General features: G+C 57.1%; 1 protein-coding gene across 1 annotated transcript in view; it reads right to left on the minus strand.

The window, feature by feature from the left end:
• The window catches only part of ARHGAP35 (Rho GTPase activating protein 35), an 82,684-nt gene continuing 63,669 nt past the window's right edge, over window positions 1–19,015 (minus strand). The window contains exons 4-7 of the mRNA XM_056137072.1: window positions 4,015–4,092; window positions 3,141–3,272; window positions 546–651; window positions 1–476 (exon numbers count right to left, since the gene is read on the minus strand). Of these exons, the coding sequence (XP_055993047.1) occupies window positions 119–476; window positions 546–651; window positions 3,141–3,272; window positions 4,015–4,092 (674 nt within the window). The 3' untranslated portion in view covers window positions 1–118. The remainder of the gene's footprint in view (window positions 477–545; window positions 652–3,140; window positions 3,273–4,014; window positions 4,093–19,015) is intronic.

The raw sequence follows: 19,015 nt of genomic DNA on the forward strand, positions 1-19,015 counted from the left end.
CTCTGTCCAGTGGGTGGGGAGCGGGGTGCGCACCTGGGACCGGCCCTTCAGTCCTGCGGGGCGCCCAATCCCGGGGCGGCCCCCCACCCTACCTCGCCGCGCCCACCAGTCCCGGGGCTCACAGCGTGTGCTCGGCTTGCAGCTGCGTGGGGAGCAGGGGCTGCAGCGGGGACTGCGGGGTGGGCGGCGGGGACTGGGGTGGGGAGGGCTGGCTGGTGACCGGGGTGGACGTGAGGAAGGGCACGGCGGCGGCCAGGGCTGACGGGGAGCTGGGCGCGGCGCCGGGGGCCTCGCTGATGGGCCGGTTGTAGAAGAAGAAGGGGCACTGCTGGATGAAGAGCTCGATGATTGTCTGGTAGGTGCGCGTGGCCGTCAGCGCGTCCATGGTGCTGAAGTCGGGCCGCATGAGCGTGGGCCAGAAGCAGATGGATAGGTTCTCGCTGGTCATCAGGTTCACCTTGTTGTTGTGGCTGACCCTGGGGGGCGACAGGCGTGTCAGCATCCCTGTCGGGCACGCCCCCACACCCAGCTCTGACCCCACTTACTTGTTGAGGTGCGAGATGACATACTTGAAGACCTCGTGGTTCTCGCGCGGGAAGCGCCGGAGCACATCCTTGAGTGCGTGCAGCTTCTGCTCACGGTCGTTGATCTCTGTGGGGGGAGGGGCACGGGTCACGGCCATCTGGGGGGGTGTTCAGCACTGTCCACACCCGGGGTAAGGCTGTCCAGTGCCACGACCATCAAAGGCACTACTCTTGGGGCTGCCCCTGGGGCTGGGCTCTGCCTCCTGAGCAGACAGTGGACTGTCCTCTCCCTGAACACAGGGCTGCTCATGTACCTCCTGACTACAGGGGCTCCTGGGGACAGCGGGAGTCTCCTGACACCCAAAAGGGTCTCCCAACCCCCAGCACTGGGAGAGGTGCCCCGTCAGGATTGGGATTTTGGGGCAGACAAAAGGGCTCCAAGGCTTCTTGGGGAACCAGTCTCAGGACTGAACCTGTCCACAGGAGCTCCCAGAAGAACTGACAGGTACCCAAAAACTCCTCGGAAGGGTGCCATGTAGGAAGATGCTGTACGTCCCTGAGGTGAATGAGCCGAGAGCTCTCGTTCTCACAAGGGGCTGCTGCCGGGAGGGCCCCCCAGCAGGCCGCTCAGAAAACATCTAGTTGACAGTCCTCTGTGGCCACTCGGGCTTCCTCTCTCTTCTTCTGTTTCTGGGCCCTCCCCACCCCATCCGCGCAGCCTGTGCACTGATCTCTGAGCAGCCTCTCTGGCCCCCACCTTCCTATCTTGGAACCCAAGATTTATCTCAATTTATTTACTGGGATTCAGCCCAATGGACACACACAACCTGTGGCCTTGAGCTCCAAAACCCGGAACTGTTGATCTTCAATGACGGGACCGGAGTGACAGGACAGAGGGGAAGGCGCTGGCCTTGCATGAAGCCAACCCAGGGTTGATCCCCAGCATCCCCTATGGTCCCCGCAGCCCGCCAGGAGTAATTCCTGAGCGCACAGCCAGGAGAAGCCCCTGAATATTGCTGGGTGTGGCCCAGAAACAAAGCAAGACAAAACAACAAAATAAAAGATGGCTGACACAAGACTCAAGGTGGGGGGTGGGGGGAGGAGGCGCGGGTGCCTTGCCGGGGCGCAGGACGCAGGGCCACTGTCTCCTTCCTCTCCTGGGCACCACAATGGCACTTCTATCCTTCCCAGGGTGAGGTAGCCCCAGCACTTCAGGGGACACCCCTATCTGGGGTCGTGGGTACCCACTGGACCTCAGTGACCCAGCAGGAGGATGGGCTGGGGGACAACACAGGTGTTAAGGTCATTCGTCTTGCACACGGCTGACCCGGGTTCCATCCTACCACCCCACAGGGGCCCCAGAACACTGTCAGGTGGGCCCCAAACCAAACAAATGAATAAGGCCAAGGAGCTTTGGGCAGCTCACAAGGGCTGCAAGGCAGCTCTGCACACAGGGGCCCTGGGTCCCACCTAGATGACAATGGGCACCACCCACACAGGAGGGGCAGAGCAGGGCTGGGTCAGGGTGTCACTGCTGCTCAAGTCTCCACCCGTGCCCCTGGTCCCAGCGTGGGACCACCTTCTGCCAGTGACCTTGGCATTTAAGCCACATCCTGGCTCTGATCACACACAGACATAACAGCTTCGAGGGACTAAGTGGAAAGAGGGGGGCAAGGCACCGTTGCCATGGAAACCCAGTCAGCCTGAACCATGGCTCAAGGCTTGGGGCTCCTCGTCCCCTGGCCCTTCAGCACTAGCCCATGGTGCGCCCCTCCCCCCTTTACTCCCTACTCAGGAGGGAAGGTGCCAAGTTAGCAAGATGCAACCCCCCCACCCCCACCAGCCCTCAAGACTTGAAGAATCCAGCCAAGGCCGGGCACAGGAAACACAATGGGAAGAGGAAGCGATGAGTCCCCACCCCTGCCAGCCTAGGGCCGAAACGCAGGCGGAAGGAAGCAGGCGGTGGGAAAGGCAGCTGACCCCCCCTCGGTGCATTTTCCGCTCTGGCCCCAGCCCCTGCAGACACAAAGATGCTCCCTCAGCAACTCCCCAAGAAGCAATGGGGGTTCTGCGGGTGCATGACCTCCGGCTGCCTCTAGATGGCGCCAAGCACAGAGAAATGCGGCCGGGCTCCTGCTTCCCCTTCTTCCCAACAAGGTGTGCAGACATCCCCCGCTGGGGGCTGAGGGGAGGTGGCGGGGCTGGGGTGCCTGCAGCTTCAGTGATTCAGGGTTCACGGTCCTCCTCCCAGCCTCCTGAGCACCCCTGCCCCCTGCATCTGCCTCTGGTTAGCCTGAGCGTGTGCTGTGCTGCTCAAAGTCCCTCTGGAGCTTGGTGGGCAGAGGGGAGATGAGGCGAGGGGGCTGGGCTCCCGCGGGTCAGAGTGGGGGATTGCTGTCAACATGGGAGATGGTACCCACGTGGGAAGCTCAGCCAAGGCTCCCCAGGGGACAGTGGGGCAGATGCAGCTCGTGGCCATCTGGCCAGGGCCATGGCGCTTCCCCCTCCCCCCCGCCACATGCTAACACTCTTCAGTGACAGATGGGAGAAGAGGGGTGACAGGCGCAGAGGCACCCCGATCTCATCCGGAACCCAGCTGAGGGATGCCCTACTCACTGTGCGCCTCCACCAGGTCGCTCTGCATGCCGTAGGGGACCAAGGGCTCGGGCAGTTCGGAGAAAAAGCTCTTCATGGCGCCGGCCACGGTGTTGACAGTGAAGTCCTTCTCGGCCAAGTCCAGGTTGTGGTCTGAAGGGAAGTCGGGGGTGGGTGAACACAGACGCAGCCTGGGGGCCGGGTCCCGGGGAGACACCCGAGGGATGTCTTCTGTGGTGCCACTCGGGGAAGAGCTGGACAGCCCCCCAGGGCTCTCTTCACAGTGGTGACCAACACGGCCCCCACCTTGCCCACAGCCAGCCCTGGCCTTCCCAGGGAGCAGGCCCGCTGGAGCATGTCCCCCTCTGCCCCTCCCGCCTGGCGCCCTGACCTCGGCTCCAGTTTCTGTTTACATACTTCACTGCATTCCTGACTTGTAAGAAATCAGCTACTGAGAAAGAGTCACGGCTTCTTGTTGGTGGGGTACAAACCCAAAACTCTTTGGTTTTTTGCTCAGGGATCATACCAGGGAGTACCGCGGACTAAACCCCGGTTGCTGTGTGAGGCTGGTGCCTTGTCCCCGGGCTGTCTCTCCCACTACCAAGTGGCTCCTGCACATGTGAAACTGGCCCTTCAGTGTGTAGCACTATTGAATCCTACCCGCACGATGGAGTGGGGCTTCCCTTCCCCCCTTGTTCCCCACGGCCAGCTGTAGAGAGGGAGCACACGTGTCTTATGTGTGCACACATGTGCGTATGTTCTCGAGGGGCTGCTCTGGCCAGGCCACATGTGAACAAGACCCAACTTAAGAACCTGGTTGGTCCTGAGGGATGCCCGGGAGATGCCAACCCTGGGCCTCGCCTCCCCCGTGGCGGCTCTAAGGGGTTGGTCGTACCTTGGTCGAACTGTCTCTGCAGACTCTCCATCTCCGACTTGTTCCCGCTCACCCGGTAAATGCCTTCAGTGCTCAGTCCTGCGGGAAGGAGAAACACTTGGGCTCAGACGCTTGAACCCATTTGGGCTCAATTTTTGTTTTTGTTTTTTTTTGCTTGTTTTTGGGTCACACCTACTGCTGCTCAAGGCTGACTCCTGGCTCTGTGCTCCGGGGATCACTTCTGGCGGTGCTTGGGGGACCATATGGGGTGTTGGGATGGAACCAGGGTCGGCTGCATGCAAGGCAAGTGTCCTCCCCACTGGAAATAAAGTCTTAACTACTCTCCTTTCCCACTACCAAAGTATGTTGTAATCCTGCTCTGGTCTGCAAACAGTCCACAGCACACATGCACTACTACTTTGACCCCCAAAATCTGAGACCAGTCATTTCTTTTTGATGTCTTTTTTTTTTTCCAAGTGGGATGTGGAGAGGGTTGGGACTTAACCCGAAGTGCTCAGGGTTGGGGATGAAACCAGGCTGGCCCCATGAGAGCAAACTGCTGTCATACCCCCCCCCCCCCCAGCTCTACTACCCAACCCTTCTTCCTTCACGTGATTAGAATAAATAGGATTTCCTATTTCCAGACAAGATGTTTGGTTTCTGGCTTGTTCCTGGGTTTCGGCACACACACAAAAAAAGATGTTCGGTTTCAAAAATTCCTTCCGTCTCCTAATAAGTTTTTCTTTTTTTTTGGGGGGGGGGCATACCTGGCGGAGCTCAGGGCTGATTCCTTGCAGAACGGGGGCAACCATGTAGGGTGCTGAGGGGTCACACTCGGCAGCTGTGTGCATGGCCAGTGCCCTGCCCCGCTTCTTCTACTATAAAGCTCTGGTTCTGTCATGAGATTTTTTTTTTTACACTGAAGGTGGCAATGCTTCCAGAACTTGCTTGGTAAGCGCCAATCCTCCAGCACCCCTGGGTGCTGATAAGCCTACCACCGCCTGACTAGGTCAGAGGGGCTGAGGGACGGGGCATCCATGGGAACTCTGGCTGTGCCCTGGTTGCCAAACCCACACTGCTCCCCTCAAGCCTTGTCTGTGGGCACTGAGGAGGGAAGCAGGTGGGCAGTGGTGAGAGGCCATGGCCCTGAAGCCAATTAACAGGCATCCTCCCGTCCCCAGACGCCCAGAGCTCTGCCTTCAGCTGCGCTGGGATGGCTGCTGCCTCTGGGGGGCTGAGGCCTGCTGGTGAGAAGTGAAAGCAGCCAGGGTGGCGGGTGGGGGAAGCTGCTGAGTGGGGAGGAGTGGGGACACCAGCCAGCGGTTCCAGGGCTTAAAAGCTGTTAATTGCACGCGGGCCTTTACCCCAGGGGAAAGGGGGTTAAGGGCGCAGGCTCCAGGACCTGGGGGTGTGGGGGATGGACACACAGCCCAGGGTGGCTCCTCTCTGATGAAGAGAGAGAGGCTCACCCAGGGGGTTCCTGGTCCCAAAACACATAGCCCAGAGGTAATGGGGCCGAGTGTCCAGGCCCTCCAGAAGATTTTGGAAGATGCTCGACATCCATCCAGCAGGCTGGGGTCCTGATAGGATACCCCTGAGGAGTGACACATGAGAGTGAACTCCCGGGCTCCTGGAACTCAGGGGAGCTGCAGCAGCGACTGGGCCCCTATTGCTGCCCGCCCCTCCAGAAGTCAGAGGTCAGGGAGGGCCTAGTAATGTCCCTGGTAACAATGAGCAGTTTCTGTAATTAGAAAACGGAGTCTTGTCTTTTTCTGTTTTGGGGGGTGGGGATTTGTGTTTCCCGAGCAATTATGCCGGGGGCCTTGTTCTTGCCTAGGGGGCAGGGTGGTTCCTGGGAGGCCAACGTGGTGCCAGGGGACAATGGATTCTTTGCCTAGTGGCTTTCTTAAACTGGCCTCAGACATGTCTCGACTTCCTCCCTGGTTTGCAGCTCTGGTAGCAGCTCATGTGCTGACTCATGACTCAGCGGCCTCTTGGCAAGCCGGGATGTGCCAGCAGGCACCACCTTCCTGGACAGGGAGGTTGGAACGGTGACTATTTTCTAGACACTCAGAGAAAGAGCAGGAGTGGAACAATTACTGAGCAATGCAGGGAGTGTGGCCCGGGCCGGCCTGGGGCCATCCACCACCCTGGCCCACACCTGCCCACGCCCAGGGCATAACAAGCCACTGAAGTGCCCTCCTCTCCCCTCCCCCAGCAATGAATGGGGCGCCCGCAGAGACCTCACCCCTGGAGTGAGTGCTCCCCGACATAGGCGCATTTGTTAAGTGCAAGGCCAGCTCCAGCACCAATTAATCATCAACTTAGTATTTCCTGTAAGCGGCCCGCATGTTTATTTTACAAAATCCCATTTTAAAATAGCAGGGCCACTGCTCTGCCCCGCGCCAGGCATCGTTTCGTTTCGGAAATGCATCATTTGCTCGGGCCAGTTACCATTTGTCACAACTACTCGTTAAGATGTTGATGAAAACAAAACCCAGTGCTGACAGCAGAGGGAAAACTGCAGAGGGAGGCCAGAAATGTGGGAGCCCAACGGGCATTTGGGCCCAGAATACCCCTCCCCAACATACCCTTGGTTCACAAGCAGCATCTTCTACGAGGGAGCCCCGAAACCTGCCTGAGAACCTCCCCCTAATTCCTGAAGCTTCCAGACTTAGGAGAAACCTCCAGAGATCTGCTAAGCAGCGGCCTTGGATGTCTCTTTCTTTTCTTCTTATTTTTTGCCCCACCCAGTGGTACTTAGGGGTTACTCCCGTCGGTGGTCGGGAGACCACATGGAATGCCAGGGATGGAACCCAGGTTAGGTGCATGCAAGTGAAGGCCCCCCCCCCCCCCCCCCCGTACTATCTCTCCAGCTCCAGCCTTTTTTTTCTTCCTCTAAAAACAAACACAAGCAAACCAATGGGGTTGGAAAGCTAGTACAGTGGAGTCCTCAGGTCCACCCCCAGGATCCCACAGGTTTCAAAAGTTTCTTTTAGGTTTCAAGTTATTCTCTGGGAACAGAGCAATAGGTCGGGTTCAGAATGGCCAAAGTGACAGTTTGAAACAGCAGAACAATGCTGGACCCTTAGCATCGTCTTCCTCGGGCAGTCTGAGATAGCTGTGCCATGGCAGGGGAAAGGAAATGCAGAAGCAAGTGACTATCCTCTCAGTGTGGGAAATAGCCAGGTCACGGCGGCACTCGAGGGGATGGCGCCCCTCTGCCGCCCCTCTTCCGCTGTAGTCACGTCTAGGAGGCACCCCCAGAGCAAGGGTTACAGCACTGGCCTTGCATGCAGTCCACCCAGGTTCCATCCCCGGCACCCCATATGGTTTCTGGAGCCCCATCAGGGGTGATTCTTGAGCACAGAGCCAGGAGTCAGCCCTGAGTATTGCCAGGGGTGGTCCTCAAGCAAACCAAACCACCTGGACACTGGAGGCTCACTATGTGTGAGACAGACTCCTAAGCATGCCTGGTGTCATTTGTTTCTGGGCCATGCTCCGAGGTGCTGGGACTAGAACTTGGCCTCCTGTCTACGCTCCGTCTCCAGGTGCTTCTCCCTAAGCTCTCACGGCACCATGAACCCCAGTTCCTAGGTGGGGACGTTTTCACTAAGGGGCGAATCTCAGGCATACATATGGAAGAGCGGGGGAGTCGCCCTCCAAGACCCCCCCTCCCCGCCTGGCCACCCCTGATGGTATCCTACCAAGCCCTAATCCACTAAACCACCAACTGTGCAAGCATCAGCTGGTTCCAGGGTGCCCCCTGCGGCAGGTACAGCCTCACTTCCTCCTGCTGCCTCTGGGCGGGGTCATAGCTAAGTGGCACCGGGGAGGTCGGCAACAAGAGGTCTCTGCCTGGGTGGTACCTCCTGGGCCCAACCACCAAAACCCCCTCATGCTTCCCTCTAAATGACTGGTCAATACTTCCTGATGGACAACGTGAACCAACTGGCTCCAAACTTCTCATGTTTGGTGATGGCCACTTGGAACAAAATGGTGGGTGGGCGCTGCTGTGGCTGAGGCGGTCTGCCCAGGCTCACGCACACAAGAGACAGGCAGGCAGCTCATTTTCAGGGTCAGAGGGAGCTGCAGACTCGGGGACAGACCCCAGGCCCAGGCCCACACCGTCTCAGCACCTGGAGCAGGAGGAGGTGCACGGTGCAGCCCTCGGATTGTTCTGCTCGTTACACCCCAACAAGCCCTGACAGCGGCTCTCCCCGTGGGCAGGGTCTGTGTGAAGGCCCGGTCGCGACAAGCCTGTCTGCAGAGAAACTGCCTGAGACATGCACAGGGACAAGTGGGGACATGAGGCTCCTCCCCCCAGAATGGGGCCACTCTCCTCAGCATCCCCCAGGACCCTTTCTGAGCCGGGTCCCTGTGGCCCCAGGCTGGCTACTCCTTCCAGTGCCGGGAGTCAAGCCCTGGAAAGTGGGGACCCACTGTGCAGCGCTATCCCCTGGTCTAACCCCACCTGCAGGAGCTGGTGTCTCTTTGTTCGCTGTCTTTTAGGCCCATCTCTGGCTGTGTCAGACCCCACCCGCTGCTGTCTGGGGGGAGCAATTCACACTGAGTCTGGGTGTCAGATGGCTCTTGCATCTGGCTGATCCTGGGTCTGCTGCCATCAGCTGAGAGAGGTCTGGACCCCGCTGAGTCCTGACTGTCGGGTGGCGAGGAGCCTGGCGGATGGTGCCACACTGGCCTGGGGATTCACAGGCGGCTGGGGGTGAGCAGACTGTGCCCTGCAGAGCAGCCAGGCGTCTGCCCAGTCGGAGCAGCTGTGGGAGTTTCCTGCCAACCCAACAGGGCCCAGGGCGGCCCTGGGTGCTCAAGTGTGACTTGGTGAGCTCACGCCTGCAGGCCAGCAGCCTGGGCTGTGACTGGGGGTGGCCCAATGGCTCCACAAAGAGAGAACCCAGCCCTACCCTGCCCACACACTACACAGGCCTACACACACACACACACACACACACACACATACACACACACACACACACACACACCCCTCCCTCCCTCCGGCTTCTCTTCCGCAGCCCACATACTATGCAGGCCTCCCTACATACACACAGATACACAGACGCACACACACCTGTCCGGCTTCTCTTCCGCAGCCAGTGGGTCACCCAGGCTGACTACTCCACAGCCCCTGCAGGAGGCCTGGGTTTTGCCTATATCAAGTCAGAACACAACACACAAGAACAGAGGTGGCAGAGACAGGAATGCACAACATGTGGCGAACTCTGGTCTTACACTGGCGCCACTGAGCGCTGGGCATCACTGGGTGTGGCCCACTGAGCCCCAGGCTGTGGGTCCTAAGGGGCCCTGGGCCTCCAGGGCATTGCTCAGGGCTCTTCCACCCAGACAGGAAAACAAACAGCCTAAGCACTATGGCAAAAAAGCAAAGGGGGCTGGCATCAGGGGAGGGGCTGGCCTGGGGTCTGAGCATATCACTAGCACTGGAAGGATGTGCCTCTCCCCAGAAGCTGGACAGGTACTGACCAATGACTGGCCAGCTCGTCCCTGAGACACACTGGTGCCGCCCAGGCTCGTCCAGCTGCGGAGAGTGAGCTTGATGACCGTGGCAAACGTCTTCACTGTGGGAGCCGAGCCAGCATGTATGCCCCAAGTTCCATCCCTGCACTAAGCGCCTCCTCCCCAGCCCCTATGAAACAACATCCCAACCCCTACACTCCAGGGTTGTCAGGTGAAAAGGGGCGATAAAGCAGAACGCCCATCCCCACTCCACGAAGTTCCTGCTGTCACAGCGCTAAGCTACAAGCTTGGACTGGGGGAAGCCCCTGGGAGACAACAGTGGCCCCTCCCCACCGTGTGACCCTAATGGGAGGGGGCAGGGATGACGCCCAGCTCAGGCCTGGAACCTGGGCCTCCTCCCGGTCCCTGAGGCCCTATAGGCTGAAGCACATGCCTGGCACCCAGGCGCTCAGGAGGCACGTCCAGCCTGAGTCCCGTGGCCGAGGGCAAGCGTGAGGGGAGGGCCGTGCCAGGCAGACCTGGCGGAACCATGGCGGGGATCTGGCCTTGCACTCAGACTATTTCTGTCTTGGATGCCAGGGCAGGATCATGCTGAGAAATGACTTCTCCTTGGCTGCTGCGCCCTGCAGGCAGCTTGCCAGGCCTGCTGTTCCGATCCGGGCATGGGGCCCGGGGGGGGAACCCGCCAGCAATGCCGAGTCACAGTCACTGCTTATCTGCAGAGGCAGGAGTGAGTCGACTGCCTGCCCTGAGTGAGCAGAGTGAGTGACAGACAGCGCGCGCGTGTGCGTAGGTGCAGGGGCTGGAAATGGGCCCACGGGAGGAAGTCTAAAACAGTGGGGGATGCTTTGTCTTAAGACGATGTGGGTTACAGAAAAGCAACTTGCTAGTAAACCCAGGCGCACAGAGGAAGGGTGAGATTTAAGTAACACAGCGCCCCTATAAAAGTCACAGCTGAGGAAACCACACACCTCCTATTCTAGCCCTTTATCATCAATTCAAAGCAGTATAAATATGGCAATTAGGCATATAAAGCCTAGTTGGTGAGCCCGAGCCGTAACAGTACCTATTAAACGGTTGGTGTGACAGGCGGGGTGGCTGAGGCTGGAATGATGCCGCCGTCTCTCAGAGCCACCACCAGGATGCTCTGGCTGGAGCGGGAGAACAGTGATGGCGGGGCAGCTGTCCCCAGGGCAAAGCGGAGCGTGTGGACAGGGTGTGCAAACAGGCCTTTGGAAGCTGCTTCTTCCCAGGGGGCAGGGGCCTAAGGAAGGTTCCAAATGGGCCAGGAGACTGCTGGCAGGTCCCCGAGACCCCGGGGCTGGCTTCCCAATGAGGAAGGAAAAGAGCTACGAACTCCGCGGAGCAGTGTCCCATACACCCCATCCCTGCCCCCTCTCCAGTGGGGAGCTTCTTACTGATGCCCTCCCTGACCTCAGTCTCTGCTGCTCGTGGGCATTCATCACTACCCTGCTATACTTTATTAAAAAAAAAAATTGGAGCTGGAGTGATAGCACAGCGGGTAGGGCGTTTGTCTTGCACGCGGCTGATTCATGATCAATTCCCAGCATTCCATATGGTCCCCCAAGCATCATCCCCAGCATCACCAGGAGTATTTCCTGAGTGCAAAGCCAGGAGTAACCCTGTGCATTGCCGGGTGTGACCCAAAAAGAAAAAAAAATTGGGGGTCGGCAGAGGGGGGATCATAGCAGCAATGTTTAAGGCTTACTCCTGGAGCTGCACTCACTATTTACTCCTGGTGGTGCTCAGGGGACCACATGGGATGCTGGGGATTGAACCTGGAGTCGTCTGCATGCAAGGCAAACGCCCTCCCCATTGTTCTATGGTTCCGACCCCAGCTATGCTTCTATATACCTGCCCAGGGAAGACCATTCTATGTTTGTCCCTCTCCCGAACCATCTACACAGCAGCAAACTGCACAACTCTCTGCTGACAGCAGAGGATTCCATCACATATATGCACCATAGTTCTGAGTGCTTCTTTAGCTATTTTTCTTATTATCATCACCATTTTTTAGCCACACCCAGAGGTGCTCAGGGCCTGCTCCCAGACTGGGGTTCAGGGGCTGCTGCTCGTAGTGACGGAGACTGGACCTGGGTCTCCTGCATGCAAAGGCATTTCTCAGCCCACTGAGCTCTCTCTGCACTGCCCACCTTTTGTCCCTATAGAGCCACATCCAACAGAGTCGGGGCTGTCAGGCTCAGCCCGAGTGAGGTCTACCAAGCTGCTGCTGTTACCCATGGTCACAGGTGCACTGGTCAGACCCAGCACACATGGCCTTGGGGCGTGAGGAGCTTCTTGATGCTGAGCGCCTTGCAGAACAGGAAGGGAGATTGGGGGACTGCCCACAGTCCATCCTCTGCCCTGTGTGTCTGTCCCACTGGTCATCTGTAGTACAAACAAGTGACCTGTGGGAAGGGTCTGGGGAGCCCCACCTGTCTGTCCCCATCTTTGTCCCTGGAGCCTCAGTGGGGGCTGTCTGGAGGCACAGCCTGTAAGTGGCAGGGGTGAGACTAAGCCGGGGAGCCGGAGCCAGAGAGCTGGAGACCCCCAACTCCAACAGTGCCTGCATGGGGCTGAGTCCAGTGCCTTCTGGCTGGGGCCCTCTGACACTTCCTTGTTTAGGCTTTGAGCCCTCCCCAGCAGAGAGATGAACCAGCCAGGACTACAATGATCCCCATGAGTCCTGGACCCACCACTTTCTTGGGGTGGGCATCCTGCCTGGGGGTACAGATGCCTGCAGGGACGCTGCCCGCACCTGTCAGAAGGCTGAGACCAGCTATGGTGGGGGCTTGCTCGGGCCCAGCACAGAGCCATTTCCAGGGACCCTGAGCAACGTGGGAGCCACCGACAGCGCAGGGAATCAGCTTGAGGATCCGCCTGGCCTCTGTCTTCCTGCTCTCTCCCTTCAAGGCAGCCCTGTAGTTTGCTTGTGGTGTTAAGGGACAGCCATGGGATGACCTCGCTTAGCAACACTTTCCTGCTTGCAGGCTGCAAGTTCCAGCCATCGTGGGTCTGTGTGAGTAGGGGACGAGGTTGTGGGGGGCGCTGGAAGCCGAGAGGAGGCCCCATGTACACTCCATGACAGGGACAGAAGGACACTGGCCACTTTACAGTGGCAGAGCCACTCCTGGCCCGGGGCCAGGCTGTTTACCCTCACTGTGTCAGATATCCTGAGGACAAGGGTGTGCTGGCATCCCAGCTACTGAGAGTCACAGCAGGAGTGTGGAGCCTTCCTCACACTGACAATTGCCTTTCCCCACTAGTGACCCCTTGAGCCATGCCCACTCCTGTCATACTGGCTTGTCAGTCTGGTGTGTTGGGGCTCAGGGTTCACTCATGGCAGTCCCCCCGCAACCCACTGACACAGGGAATTCTGCTCCTACCCAGAACCTTGTGTGACCTCCTGGCCCAAGTCTGCAGCGAAGTTCCAGTGTCCACCACTCCCCCTGCCAGCTGAATGGGACTCCTGAGGCGGGGCGGTGGGGTGCAGTTCTTGAATGTCCATCCAGATACCCATAGTGACAAGGCCCCAGTCCTGCCTGTCCCTCAGGGAACTTCAGATCTACTGGGGAAGGTCAGTCTGAGCGCAGCGTGTGAGTCTTTCCAGAGGGCGAGCAAGCTCAGACACTGGGATAGGGTGGGGAAGGGGTGTCTAAAAAAGGTGTGGCAGTCAGGGTGCAGGGAGGGAGGGGAGGCAGCAGCACCTGGCGATGTGTTCGTCAGAGCTGAGGCTGTTCCTGGAGCGGCAGGGCACTCGCAGCAGTGATGGGCCCCAGGGGAGGCCTCCGTTACCCGCACCTCTTCTCTCTGCTGCCGACTAGCCCAGCACCCGGCAAGAGGTCCCACTAACCCCGTGGTTGTCCTCCATGTCCCCACACAAACACTGGAGCTCCACAGCTCACGAGCCCACATTCCCCACGAGAGTCTGCCTGGTCCTCTATTAGAAACACCTCATCTCAGCAGAGACCCTGGACCTGATGTGGACCAAGCGGGCTTGCGGGGATCCCCTTCCCCTCCCCTCACTGCTTCCCCTACCCCTCAGCCCAGAGATCTCCGCCATCACCTTGCAACCACTGGGCTGCATATGAGCATGAGCGCACGAGCGCTCTCTCTCTCTCTCTCTCTCTCTCTCTCTCTCTCTCCTTTTTGGGTCACATCTGGCGATACTCAGGGGTTACTCCTGGCTCTGCACTCAGGAATGACTCCTGGCAGTTCTCAGGGGTGATATGATATGGGATGCCGGGGACAGAACCCAGGTTGGCAAACTGCCTGCCTGCTGTACTATTGCTCCGCTACCCTCTTTCACAACGACACAGAAACTGCACCACAATACGCACACGCGCACACACACATAACGCACGTGCACGCACGCGCCCACACACACCACACACACACACACACACACACACACACACACACACTCTCTCTCTCTCTCTCTCTTCCATGACGGTGCAGAAACTGCATTGTCTAACTAACTGACATCACACTGTCAATTCTGGGGGAACAGACAGAGGCCTCGATTATATGCAAAAGAGAGAAGGATAAACTGGATTTCCAGGATATTGGACTGAAAGACTATATTTTACAAGGATGCTCAACCATATTTTAGCATAAACCAAATAGAAAACTAATGGAATCATTTAAAGGCACAATGTGTTTTTAAATAATCACCAGACCTGGGGCCAGGGTGGGCACTTGCCTTGCAGGGGGCCAACTCAGGTCCCATCCCTTCTATTCCTCATGGTCTCCTAAGCCCCACCAGCAGTGATCCCTAGGCACAAAGCCAGGAGTAAGCCCTGAATATTGCCAGGTGGCCTCCAAACAAAGCAAAAACAAAGCAGAATCTGTTCAAACCATACAAATCTTAGAAAAGGCCCTAATTTCTGGGCTCAGCTGATGAATCGTGTCACATGCACGTCACATGAAGGGAAGGCGTCAAGTGTGTGCTGAGGCCTGAATGTTCACTGCAGGGACAGCAGTGGGCAGCGACCCCTGACAGGAGCTCTTGTCAAAGAAGCATGGAAGCAGGTGAACTTCCTGCTTCACCCTGGTCCCTGAGGGCACGTCTGCGGCCTCTCTTCTCCGAGGACAAGCTCTGTAGGGCTGGAGACAAGCCAAGAGCAGGTGGGAGGTGGTAAGGGATGGCAAGCTCCCTCGGGGAGCCCAGGAGGCTGGTCTGCACCCCTGCTACCACCCCGAGTCCAGGGCTCTGTGGCACTGTCAGGATGCATGGACAGATGGACACCCTACCCACTGTGAGTAGCTCATCACGGTTAACCCCTGGGCCCACAGGGGCTCCCAGAGCTGGGTCTGCATCTTCAGAGGGAAACGCCCCCAAGCAAATAAAACCTGGACACAGGAACCTTCCCCTAGAGGCCCTGAGCTGGGGCAGCACAGGGAGGGAGATGGAGCGGCGGGCACACAGGTGCAGTGTCAGCTGAGAGCTCAGATGCAGGTGCCAGCCACCCCTGCCAGTGTGAGATGAGGTGTGGGGGTCCTCCCAGCTGAGGTCCCCGCTAGAAACCCAGAAGCTCTGTGTGCCACCTCAGCTGGCTCCCCAGCCTTCTGAGAGCTGCAGGAGCCTCAAGGTGAGACACTAGCATGGTCACAGCCTCTCCGAGCGCCAGCCACGGCCAACTAGCCTCGGCAAGCGTCAGCACCCTGGCTCTAGACGGGGCACTGCCACTGTGACCACCCCAGAGCAGAAGCCCCAGTCACGCCCACGCCCTGGGTCAGAGGGCACAAGAAGTTCACCCCACTGTCCCATTATACAGGAACAGGTCACAAGGTGTTTTGTTTGCTGCTGTTCCTTTTTTTTGGGGGGGGGGAGGGGTCATCCTTGGTGGTGCTCAGGGGTTACTCCTGGCTCAGTAGTCAGGAATCAGTCCTGGTGGTGCTCAGGGGACCACATGGAATTCCCAGGATGGAACCAGGGTTGGCCCTGTGCGAGCAAGTGCTGCACTCCTGCCCCGCCTCTTCACGCTCCTCTTCATGAAGTTGGGGACACACAAGCGTCAAGATACAGATGAATGTGATCACGAGCTTCAGCTAAATCTGCAAGTCATCAGTGAAGCTGCTTTTGGGAAAATGATTTCATTCCCCTGATTGTGAAGGGGAAAACAGTTGTCTCTGCCAACTCCCAGTGGGGTGGGGATGACGAAGATCCTGGGACAGAGAGCAGGTGTGTGGGAAAGGGGAGGGCCTTGTACATAGCCAAACTAAGCTTGACTCCCAGCACCACCGATGCCCCCACCCCAATCTCTGCAGATGTGACCCTTGAGCTCAGAGACAAGAATTAGCTCTGAGCATCTCCAGCCCCACAAGCTGGTCAGCCAGCTCGGCTCAGAACACCCCTCCCCTGCAAGACAGACATTCCTGTACTTGGCTGGTACTGGAAGGGGCAGCAGAGGCCTGGTCCTCACACCTGCATTCCCACTTCCGACAATGACAAGTGAGAAGAGGCGGAGTGGGAAGCAAGCCCTCAAAGTGCCATCCCTCTGCCGAGCACCCTTCCAGAGGGCTCCTAGTTGAGGATGATGTAGAGCAGAAGCCAGGACAAGTATCTGGGGGGAGACACAATTCTTGTATCTCCCAGGCCACGCCAACTGGCCTGGTCTCACCTGACTGGCCAACTAAAACGAAAACCAAAACTACTGAGCTGAGGAAATGCTAAATAATGGAGGCTGCAGTGGGACAGGAGGTTGTAAGAATGAAAACCCAGGAAATCCTCATGTGTGACAGAAGAAAGCCGTGGGGTGTGTGGGGTCTCATACATCAGCCTCTTGTGTTCTCATACCTGTGGGCTGCATGGCCCCGGGGCCCTCAGGTCGCTTAGCAGATACATGCATGCATACACAAATGCATGTGTGCACTAGGTCACACACACGGGCCTCAGACCTGAACACACACTCGCAAGTGTGCAGGAAGAACAAAACTAAACGGGCCAGAAAGATAGTACAGCAGGGAAGGTGGAAGGATGTTGGTTTTGCATGCGGCAGACCCGGGGTTCATACTCCGGCATCCCACCTGGGCTCCCAAGTACTGCCTGGAGTGATTCCTGAGTGCAGAGCCAGGAGTGACCCCTGAACATCACCAGATGTGGCCCCCAAACAAATGAAAAACAAAATGTGAATAAAATCCCAAGGGACAGAAAGAGCAAACAGGGAGAAGAAAGCAAGGGGATAATGGTGGGAACCAGGCAGGCAGGGGAAGGGCCTACAGAAACTGAATGGGACCTACGGCCCAAATAGGCCACTGCTGCAGGGCAGGAAGTACCCCCCGCTTAGCAACCCTGAACCCACTCCCTGAAAATTCTGAGCTACTTTTTTGGGGGTGGGGGAAGGGAGGGTTGAGGCCACACCTGGTGATACTCAGGGGTTACTCCTTGCTCTGTGCTCAGGGATCACTCCTGGAATGACTGAAGGGACCATATGTAGCACAGGGATTAAAGTAGGGCTTGGCTGCATGCAAGGCAAGAACCTTATTACACTGCTGTGACAAGCCTCCAATCCTAAGCTAAAACTATTCCCCAAGGACAAATAACAACTTCCAGCCCACAGTAGGAAGCAAGTTCTTGTGAGCAGGCAAAAAGTAAACACTCAGAAATTACTCCTATGGGATGTCAGGGATTGAACCCGGGTCAGCTGCGTGGAAGGAAAACACCCTACCCACTGTACTATAGCTCCAGCCTCCCAAAGTGCACTTCTTAAGCATGCTTTAAGTACTGCTTTAAATTAGGGTGGTGCTTAGTTTCAAGTGGCAAAATAAAAGACTTTACTACCCATGGGTCTCTGGAGAGCGTTGCACAAAAGCAGGCCAGAGAATGAGAAGCAGGAACATCCCGTCTGACAAAACTGGAGACATCTGTGACCCTGCACCCCAAGAGCGAGAAGCACTCAGTGCTGTCGGGGTCAAACAGGAGCGTGGGAAGGTAAGGGCGAGTAGGCCGGGTCACAGCTGTCAGGCTAAGCGAGTCCATTTCTAAACCGTCACTGCTGCCATTAGTCTGGGCAGAGCCGCAAAGCTGGTTCTGTGCAGGGGCTGGGACAACTGTCTGCCAGCCACAGTGCCCAGGGCAAGCCAGGCTACCCCTCTGCTTGCCCTCCCCAAAGGACCATCTATGAACTGCCAGGTGAGGAGAGAAGTTGCTACATCCAGCAAGTGACAGTCTCCAAAGAACCAGCACCCTGCAAGTTTAAAAATGGTTCAGCATAAGACATTGGGGAAGATCACTTGCAAAAACAGTTAAAGGAAAACCCAACCTTAAAGATCATTCATCCAAAAAGATTGGCTTCAGGAAGATACATTCTGATGAAAAAAACAAATGAGGAGGGAAAAAAGTGCCAAATTAACACTTCATTGGGGCTTCCAACGAAGCTGAGCGATTGTGTGGAGTGGAGACACAGGCACTTAGACAAGGTTGGGGACAATCAAAGGGGAGTGACATCAGGGACAGTACTCAGAGAAGAAGAAAAATTAATACCTGTTCATGCCAGAAATGTGAAACATGGAAAAGAGACATCTGGGAACCCAGGCAGGCCTGGGAACAGCCCATGGAAGCCAACCGGGACTTATGAGCTAAACAGGCCACTGATGCAGAGCAGGAAGCATCAGCTTTGCCTATCCCAAAAGACCCTTCTTGGGGCGGGAGAGGTGAGATGGGGAGGAGGGTGCTTACTTTGCATGTAGCCAACCCAGTTCTGATCCCCAGCATGCGAGGGTTCCCTGAGCACCACCAGGGGTCACTCCTGAGCACAGAGCCAGGAATAAGTCAGGGGATGGCAGGCTGGGTGTGGCCCCCAAACCAAAAAGCCAAGTGGCTCTTCCCAAGTGCCTACCTACAAAATCATGGTAATTATAGCTGTGTGGTCGGGGGCTGGGGTCTAGAGCTAAACAAACAAGAAGAGAGGGTATAGAAAGTCCCCACCCCCCAATTGTCCTCCTTATTCAGGAAGTCCTGGTGCATTCCAGTTTTCAATCAAGTGACAGGAAGACAGATCGTGCAATAAAAAAGTCACAACTGAAATAATGTTCTCCCCAGTACGGGGCCAGTGGCGCAACGGATAACGCGTCTGACTACGGATCAGAAATAAAAATATAACCATTAAATACTAAGAGGGAAAAACCTATGCTGGACTTCCAAAAATTATTCGGAAGTGGGGCAACTCTTTCTACTCTATCAAGGACTCAGGAGCCAGAAGAAACAACGGGAGGCTGAATTCAACTGCAAAACTGAACAAGGCGGAAGAAAGTGGTCATCAGCGGCAAAGAAGAGATCTGGCAGCTGAAGACTTGTGGCTCCCATGTACTGGTGGGTACCTGTCTGCCCGTCTACCTTCTCAGACCAGCTCGCCACCCTGGTGCAAGTGATGGGCTGTGTTGTCTCTTAGGCCAGAAGGCAGTTACTCTCCTCGAATCAATGACCTTGGGGCAGGGAGATAGCTCAAGTGTCAAGGCACATGCCTGGGAGGCACAAGGACCCCACTCAATTCCTGGCACCACCACA

Source organism: Sorex fumeus, unplaced genomic scaffold, assembly GCF_029834395.1.
Source record: "Sorex fumeus unplaced genomic scaffold, SorFum_2.1 ptg000122l, whole genome shotgun sequence".
NCBI classification, from domain to species: domain Eukaryota; kingdom Metazoa; phylum Chordata; class Mammalia; order Eulipotyphla; family Soricidae; genus Sorex; species Sorex fumeus.